At 37.4% G+C, this 10,009-nt stretch overlaps 1 protein-coding gene across 1 annotated transcript; it reads left to right on the top strand.

Annotated features, from left to right (window-relative positions):
• The first annotated feature begins 6,057 nt into the window (after positions 1-6,057).
• On the top strand, positions 6,058-8,877 carry LOC113638360 (chemerin-like receptor 1). Its single transcript, XM_027139432.2, has 2 exons — positions 6,058-6,173; positions 7,651-8,877. Exon 2 carries the CDS (start codon positions 7,667-7,669, stop codon positions 8,726-8,728), a length of 1,062 nt encoding a protein of 353 aa, XP_026995233.2. The 5' UTR covers positions 6,058-6,173; positions 7,651-7,666; the 3' UTR covers positions 8,729-8,877.
• The last annotated feature ends 1,132 nt before the right edge of the window (positions 8,878-10,009 follow it).

The raw sequence follows: 10,009 nt of genomic DNA on the forward strand, positions 1-10,009 counted from the left end.
AGCACCCTTCTGCTTTCTCTCTGATCACTTCTGCTGTAGTTTCCCAGTTATCAGGAAGCTCTTCCTGATCACCCAAAGCCTGTCTTAAGTCCTCACAACATTCTTCCTTTTTCAACTTCCACCACTTGGTCTTCTTTTCTATCTTTCCTCTCCTCATCCTCCGGACCACCAGAGATATCTTACACATCACCACTAATCTCTCTCATACTGCCTCATCTACATAGAAAGTAGTCTACCTGCCTACTCCTACCTCCACTTTTATATGTACATCTATGTTCCTCTCTCTTCTGGAAATAAGTGTTAACTACAGACAAGCAAGATCACTACAATCTGTCCTTCTAGTTTCCGCTCCTTAACACCAAACCTGCCCATCACCTCCTCATCACCTCTTTTTCCCTCACCAACATGCTTGTTGAAGTCTGATCCAATCACTATACATCCCATCTGGGAATACTCTCTATCACCTTATGATAGAGAACGCTATCACTATGTTAGGATACATGGTTATGGACCAGATTGCTAGGTTTGCTAAAGAGGGCAAGGAAAAGAGAATGCACAATAACATCACACATACCAGGAAAATGACTTTCACCAAGATGGTTTTTATTTACTTATAAAGAAAAGGGTTAAATGGATGTAAATGTGAAATGTAAAACAATGAAATACAATGACAATGGAACAATAACAGTATAACACAAAAAATAGTTTTCCCTTCTTTCCTTTAAAGAAACTTTAAAGATCTTGAGCTCCTTTGTAGTTACTTGACCCATTTATATTGTGTTTTGTTTATATTTGTATTATATTTGCTATGTTTTATATAAATTTGTGATTAAATTAATTCTTGACATTTCTTTATAATCTCTTATTTGTTTGGAGCTTTGTTCCCTATGAAATTGGTTAAATTAGAATCTTTAACCAACAAAGAAATATACAATTTCAGTTACACAAAACAGATTACAACAAGGAAAATAAATATATACATGAAAATAATTCAAGCAAATAGTTCTCAGCCGACGGAACGAGTAAATATGTATGTGTGTAAGGAAGATAGTGCTCTGAATCCAAATGACGAATCCAATGAATGCAAAAGTCTTGGTATGATGTGTGCAGTTGTTTGTGGTGTAAGTGTTCAATTATGCAACAATCAGTTCTGTGTAATGAGGTAATTAGTAAGAAATACCAACAAAGTTGGGTGAATACCACTCGCAAGAGCAGATAAGGCACGGATCACTTGATGAATCAATTGACTATCATCCACTGCAATATTGTCAATCATCGCACTAAAATAACCCAAATAAGTTAACATCATACAACATTATGTATGCATATTAAAGAAGGATGATTGTTATATTTGCCTTTTAATCCGCTTTGAAACACCCACGGCCTGCGAAGCGCATGCTCTCTATGTATTTGCTTTGTCTCACCTCTGTGACGTCATGCACCGCGCCTGTCATATAGTAAAATATCACGTTAGCGTTATTTATTTGTTTATTTATAGCTATTTTTCTTCATTCATAGTATAAGAGAACAACTTTTATAACACACTATATTACTTTTGTTAGTGTTTTAAGTGAAAATATAATTATTGCAAATTACATTTTTTTCTTCAGCAGCTCAATTCTGAGCTGTGTTACACTTGTCTAACTCATTCCAGAATCTCTCGTCCTCTTCTAACAGCCTACTTGTGGAGCATGATGAGATTCATTACATTTAGCAGACACCCTTATCCAGAGTGACTTACATTTAATTTAAATTTATACAACTGAGCAATTGATGGTTAAGGACCTTACTCAGGGGCCCGGCAGTGGCAGCTTGGTGGACCTGGGATTTAGACTCATGACCTTCCGATCAGTTTTCCAACGCCTTAACCACTAGGCTAAAACATCTCCTTTTTCAACCTCACCACTTTCAATTTCTAACTTTAAACTGATTACACTTTCTGACACTATTTTCACCTCTTAAACTTTCCTCACAATCTCATCCTTCAGGATCACTCCTACCCCATTTCTCTACCTATACACACCATAATAAAAACAGATTGTATTATCCTCCAATACTATGTACTTCCACCTGGTCTCCTGCACACACAGTATATCTACCTTTCATCTCTCCATCATGTCTGCCATCTCTCTACATTTCCCTGTCATTGTACCAATGTTGAGAGTCCCTATTCTCAGACCTATACTCCTGCCTTTCCTCCTCTTTCTCTATCTATGCACCCGCCAGCACCCGGCATTCTTGTTAACACAGGCTTCGAACAATCCAGAATTCACACTGATGATTCGCATGTTTAAGTTTGGCACGTTTTACGCTGGATGCCCTTGCTGACACAACCCTCTCTATTTATCTGGGCTTGGAACTCCTGTGGCTAAATTAGAAAGAGAGATGTATGGAATGTTGAAATATTGGCTGGGGAGGCAGTGCCAGGGCCAACAACCTCAGCTCTATGCTGGGGGAGACAGTGAGAGGGGAGGGCCCTGCTCTCCCACCTGGTGTGGATTTCCCTTGGAGATTTACCCTTAAAGATGAGACATGCAGGCATTCTTTCAGTCAATTGAGATACATCAGTGGTCTATTATTGTGCTCTCTCACCCCTATTTTTTGATTATTAATAGAATAGATTATTTATTGAATAGGTTATATTGTGTGATGCAGAGCATTGAGTACAGGAGAAAATGACCCAGTTATGAGTCCTGAAGAGCTGTTGGGAATTGTTATTCCAGACAGTTCATTAATATGTGATGGAGGCGAACAGGATAAAGCTGTGAATCAACTCATGGCCTGCTTCTACTGGCCAGATGTTCATGGTGATGGTCTCAGGCATGTGCAGCAAGTTCAGCTGATAAATCCACTGGCTATCCACAAACTGCCAATGCTTCCTCTTTCACTAATCAAGGTCCCTTTATAAAGAATTGTGTTGGACCATATCAGGCCTTACCTTAAGTCACATAACACAGGTGCAAAAACATTAAGCCCAGCTTTATAACAGGGCTAAGGTTATTTGTACCGGGAGATGGTGCTGGTTTTGCTACCTATTTCCTATTTCTAGCCCCAAAATTGCTATACAAGTGGCAGGAAGCCTTTGAGTTTCAGTTAGTGAGACCAGGACAATGATTATGAGGTGTCATAGTGTCATGCAGAGAATTCTGACATGTTCTCACTTTTACTTGGTCACATACATAGATGTCCCCAGTGGTGGAGGTGCAGAGCTGCCCTATTTTCTACCTGAGATTGAAAAACTGGATGTTGAGGATGAGCTTTAGGCCATGCTCAATATGGTAGTAAATAAGCAAGGAGTAGTAATTCAGTGACTGCCCCACCCTAGTAGTTTTGGTTCTAAAAGTGAATGGTTTAGTCATCTGTGGTGTGAAATCAACTCACATCAATGAACTGCTCGATCAGGTGCTTTTATTCAAGGCTAAATTGCTAGATTTGACAAAATGATCTCGGCAAAATTCATTCATTCCAATAGCTAGAGAAAAAACTAAATTTTCCACTCTGTTACACCACTTCACGACACTTGGATTATTGGGGGCCCATGCAATGTTCCGGTGACTCATGGACAGTATCTTCTGTCCACATGCCACTGCTTATCTATGCAAAAGTCTAAGAATAGCACAACAGAGACGGGCTGTGTGGCCATCAAATGAATGAATGAATCATGAATGACCAATGTCTGTATACTATAATGCAGTGCTAAGTGCTGACCAGAATAGTCACTGTTCTGTTTAACAGCTCGACATGTTTTAAATAGTATAGCGAAATGAACATGAAAAATAAGTGCTAATGGACAGACAGGTTTCTTGTCCTGTTTAACTTTTTTGTTCTATAATTTTTCCAGTCTTTTTTGGGGGGCTTAAAACCCTCACAATGCAACTGTGTTACACCAACATAATATGGCTTTGTCTATGGGGGAGGGGCTTATGGAGGGGCGTGGCTTGGTGTGGAAAAAAATACAAACACAAAATCCTTGAAATAGGATTAACATGTGATTAACATGTTCACAGATTAACATGTGCTCTATTGTAAGTGCTGGTGGCTGATTTTGTAGCCCTAATCATTGATTTGGATGGCTCCAGTGTTGTAATGTAACGAAGTACAAATACTTCGTTACTGTACTTAAGTAGAAATGTCACGTATCTGTACTTTACTTCGCTATTTAAATTTATGTCAGCTTTCACTTTTACTCCACTACAATTCCTAGATAAAATGTATACTTTTACTCCATTATATTTCCACTAAGCATCTTCGTTACTCGTTACTACAAAATAAAATCAGAAGAAATGTGTGTGACTGCAATAAGGGAGGTTTGGCGAATCACTGCTCCTAGATTGCATTACGCAGCTCCGCGTGCTCTATTTCAGCGTAATGTTGCCAAAAGGTGGAAGCACAACTGAAACCGCCATGGAAGCGGGTGGCCAAGAGCCACATTACTGTGTTACCGCAAAGAGCCACATCATACACATGCACACATGATCATCACCTTTTTTTTCCTGCCATTTTGAGAGCGAACTTGACACAAATTGTTTAATCAAATGATTTTGCTCCTACTGGGAAACTTTGAGGTATTTTCATCCCGCTCACATGCGCGTTTGACGAAAATACCGTATTGAACTCAAGCGAAGCGAACACGCACAATAAAAAGACACAAATACAAACTTCGATATGAACGTAAGAGCCGCGTGAAACCGGGCAAAGAGCCGCATGCAGCTCGGGAGCCACGGGTTGCCGCCACCTGTCGTAGACGACCACCCCGACGATAGCGGTGAACATTGTGCAAGAAGATAACATTATACACCCGTCGCCGTATTTGCAAGAAATGTTTCTGTACATTGGAATGAAAGATTCTTCCTCCCGGATGAAGTGCCGCTTATGCCTACGGAAAATCACTGAAATTTTACTTTTTACTTTTACTTCAAATACTTAAGTACATTAAACATCAGAAAATTACTTTTGATACTTAAGTACAGTAAATATCAGAGACTTTGAGACTTCTACTTGTGTAATATTCTAAAAGGTGACTTTCACTTCTATCAAAGTCTTTTTCTAGTACAATACTTGTACTTTTACTCAAGTATTGCTTTCTAGTACTTTATACTACACTGGATGGCTCCCACTTGAACCCTGACAACATCCTGTAACAGAAAATTCAAATTTATACATACTGACACCACCAACAGTCAGATATCTGGACATGATTGATGAGTTGTGATTGATATAAATAAAATCATTTTAATATGGGATGTCGTTGACTTGACATTCTGTTTTTAGAAAACAATAATTAACATTAACTACTAGTCATGTCCAGATATTTGTCATCTGGAAACGCTTTTGTACTGTTTTTTATGATAGAGTTATGTAAAATAGCTGCTCAGTGCTGCAAAACAAACAACTCTGCTAATGCTAACTTAATTCTATATAAACTATATAACAGCCTATTAGTCACTAGCCTAAACTGGACGGAGACACGGAGCGCCCTGTAACTCACTGACCTGCCTACGTTCACAATTCACACTTTGCAGATGGGAGGGAGAACGGCTGACTACACAGTTTATGGGGATAAATTATGTATCTCCCTCACAATTGTCACAAAAAACTCACTACACTGTCTGTCTGGTCTCTCTGCGCGTTGCTTTGCGAGATCATGCGGCGCGATTTGTTTTTCCTCGCTGCTGAGTCTGCGTGAGAATATGGGGGTGTGGCATGAGAGCGTGAAAATTGGGTCAATTGCGTGAGTCTCACGCTGAATGCGTGAGAGTTGGCAGCCTTGGTTTATATATGAATATTGTTTAGTGGTCTCACTGAACGTAGGCAGTAAGTGAGAGAGACAGAGAAAGGAGCACTATTAATTAAACTACTTATTAAAATATTGTGGCAGGATAAAAAACAACAACACTTGAGATATTTTTTCCTCAGGAATAACACAAAAACACTTGGAAATAACATATTAAATATTAAAATATATTTATATTTTCTATTATTGCATAGGATCGAAACAGAATTGAATTAGTGGATGTTGCTGACGTGGAAAAAAAGGGCTGTATTGTGGAAGGCTTTTTGAGGACGTCATTTCTTAAGAAGCAGCACCTGACCTTAACTCTCTATAAAACTAGCCCACACAATATAGCTGTTAAATTCGTTCATGTCACACACAGTCTGATTTCCTTACTAGGGTAAGTGCTTTTACGATTCCTCTTTATTTTAGTAAAGGGATCCCCCCCCCCCCCGAACTGTTTACTTTTTTCTCTAACCACTTTAAAAAGAAAAACATTTTATTACAGTTTACATAGAATTGCCATGTTGTACTGTATTATAAAATGAGAAAATGTCAATTGTAAAAAGCGCTATACTGTACAAATAAACTTGAATTGAATTGTATTGAATTGAATAATATAAAAAAATAACAATAAACAAGAGGTTTTTCACATAACTAATTGTTTGTATTTCAAGGTCTTATTCAATGTCCACTATCAGATTGTAACTGGAGTGAATTAAGTGCTTTATTAAAGTGTGTTTGATTGATGAACATGTGAACGTGCCTAAATCGAGTCTTTTTTCCAGTTCAAATTCAGTTCATATTTAACTTTGGATTGAAGTCGAAAACTATTTGGCGTGACAGAATCGGATGAACTGATTAAGACTTGTGATTCATTTGTGAGACAATTTATTTATTCCTCCCATAATTCCACAGATAAATGTATTCAGTCAGTCAAAAATGAATTAGGGTAGTAACATTTTTAAGCATTATTATTTACTAATCATATATTATTGGTTTGTACTCAGTAAATAAAGATTATTTTGATAGATGTCTTTTAAACAGTAGCCATGATTAAACCACATGGGGGCATGCTGTTATAGGAAATTACTGCACAATTATAGTAGTTATAGACTGCTGGGAAACGGAGTTGTCATTAAGATGTACAACCTGATTATTTTCCATTGACTTCCTCTGTCACAACAATCTGTCAGTGCTTTATTATTTATTAAAGAATGACACATCACATATTTGTCCGTTAACATTCATTTTAATGTGGTGGAACATCCATGAAATGTTTTGGTTTGATTCTACCTCTTGTTATATCATATCCATTGCACCAATGCATTATACCACAGCATAAATGGCTGCCCACTGCTCCGGGTGTGTGTTAACGGTGTGTGTGTTCACTGCTGTGTGTGTGCACTTTGGATGGGTTAAATGCAGAGAACGATGGGTATGGGTCACCGTACTTAGCCATATGTCACGTCACGTCAAGTCAGTAATTTTATCACTGGACAAAAATGTAATGAGACAATAAAAATATAGCATCTCATTTTTAATCCAAGTCACTGTGTACTATAGAAATGATCCAAGAATTAGAAGAATTGTATTAATCCATTTATTTTTTATTATTAGGCTTAGAATATATGGGGTATCTGCCATACAAGTCTCTCTGTTGCTAAAGAAGCCAAAATGTATTAGAATGAGCATATTAAATTAAAGTGTGTTAAAGATGAAATGCTGTTATAGAAAATTAACTGCTGTGCTATAGAATAATTAAAATAATTGTTAATTAAAATAATTGTTAAATCCGTGATTTTCCAGAATTATTTAAAGATCATTTCCTGCTGAAATAAGCACATGAAGTTAAAGCAGTATTCTTGTTTTCACAGGGGAAAACTACAGGGAATGTTTTATAATTTTGCCATGGGCATGACAGAGTTTGTGTTTGATTACACATCTATCGACTTTGCAAACTACACGGAATATAATGATACGTATGGCACGGATGAGTCTCACGGGTTCCACCACAGTTGCTCTGAAGAGGTTATGTGCATGTTGCTGCTGGTGGTAAATGTGATCATAATCATCCTGGGAGTTGTGGGAAATGGTGTGGTGATGTGGATAGCAGGATTTAAGATGAAGAAGACCGTCAACACCACCTGGTACCTCAGCCTGGCCATTTCTGACTTCATATTTTGTGCCACCTTGCCCTTTAACACCTTCTACATAGCCACATCTGAGTGGATCTTCGGACTTTTCATGTGCAGGTTCACCTCCTTCGTGATGTTTCTTAACATGTTCAGTAGCATCTTTCTTCTTGTCATCATCAGTGTGGATCGCTGCATTGCTGTCATGTTCCCTGTTTGGGCACAGAACAAACGTACCATAAGAAAGGCTTCAATGATAGTCTTTCTCGCATGGGTTTTAGCAGTCTCTCTGAGTATCCCATCTACCATTTTCCGTGAAATAAAGCACCATCTGGGCAGAACCCGATGTCACAATAATTACAATATCCAGGACATCCACTCGTATATAGCCATCTGTCGGTTTATTTTTGGTTTTCTTATACCTTTTCTGGTTATTATTGCCTGCTACTCAGTCATCATCTGCAAACTGAGAAGCAACCAGATGGCAAAGTCCACAAAGCCATTCAAGATCATGACGGCTCTCATTGGGACTTTCTTTCTCTGCTGGCTGCCGTACCACACATTTGTGCTGGCTGAACTAACCCAGACCCTCTCTAATGACATTATTGTCCTTGGGCTCAAGATTGGGACGTCAGTCGCTTCAGCTAACAGCTTCCTCAACCCGATTCTTTACGTCTTCATGGGCAATGATTTCAGACAGAAGTTTAAGAACTCCATCCTTTCTAAGATCGAGAACGCGATTGGAGAGGAAGGACGAACTATGAGTCGCTACTTATCCCGGTCCAGTTCTGTGGATGCCAGAGCATCGACTCACATGTGATTTACCCTGAACTTTAAAAACCATGTGTTCATGTATACATACTGTATTTCAATCATTCATGTTCTGTAGGGAAATATACACCTTTGAATAATCCAAAGTGATTCAATTCAATTAAATTTTAATTGTATGGCACTTATATATATATATAAGACACAGTAACCCATCCTCCTCTGGTGACGTAATGTAGGTGGTTGAAATGATTATGATCTATTAAACTACAGGAGGTGTTTACTTATCTGTCAAAAAAATGGCACTTTATGAATGCAAACAGACCTGCTATCATGGAAACCGAATATTCTTGGCATAGATTTAAGGGCATTTCTGTACACAGTTTAGAATTAAAGATGAAACAATTACCCTAGCAGGTATTTTGAGGAGTACATGTCAGAATGAAATAATCTGTTAATCTTGTAACTTCATTTGTACTTCTTCTTTTTTTTAATTGTCTAATACCCTGAACTTTAAAAACCATGTGTTCATGTATACATACTGTATTTCAATCACTCATGTTCTGGAGGGAAATATATACCTTTGAATAATCCAAAGTGATTCAATTCAATTTTAATTGTATGGCACTTATATATATATATATATATATATATATATATATATATATATATATATATATATATATATATATATATATATATATATATATATATATTCACAAAGCAGATGTACAGAAATCCAGATTAACAAGCCAAACAAATAATGAGATGACAAAGACACTGTCAGACACAGTAACCCATCCTCCTTTGGGTGACACTCCAGATAAAGGGATTATGGAATGTAGGTGGTTGAAATGATTATGATCTATTAAACTACAGGAGGTGTTTACTTATGTAAAAAAAAATAGCACTTTATGAATGCAAACAGACCTGCTATCATGAAAACCGAATACTCTTGGCATAGATTTAAGAACATTTCTGTACACAGTTTAGAATTAAAGATGAAACAATTACCCTAGCAAGTATTTTGAGGAGTACATGTCAGAATGAAATAATCTGTTAATCTTGTAACTTCATTTGTACTTCTTCTTTTTTTTAAATTGTCTAATGGTTTATGAATCATTTTCCTAATATGTTTTTGGTATTGTCCATGGCAAAATGTAAAAAATATATAGGTCATAAAAATAAAATGAGTTTTCCGGTCATATTCAAATGTTTTATTATCATCATTTTATATATATAATAGGGGGCACGGTTTCCTCCCCCGGTCCAAAGGCATGCATGGTAAGTTGATTGGCATCTCTGGAAAATTGTCCGTAGTGTGTGTGTGTGT

The sequence above is a fragment of the Tachysurus fulvidraco genome, chromosome 9, assembly GCF_022655615.1.
Source record: "Tachysurus fulvidraco isolate hzauxx_2018 chromosome 9, HZAU_PFXX_2.0, whole genome shotgun sequence".
Classification (NCBI taxonomy): Eukaryota; Metazoa; Chordata; class Actinopteri; order Siluriformes; family Bagridae; genus Tachysurus; species Tachysurus fulvidraco.

Coding starts and splice junctions, on each gene's coding strand:
- LOC113638360 (XM_027139432.2), top strand. CDS start 7,667: ATGTTTTATAATTTTGCCATGGGCATGACAGAGTTTGTGTTTGATTAC.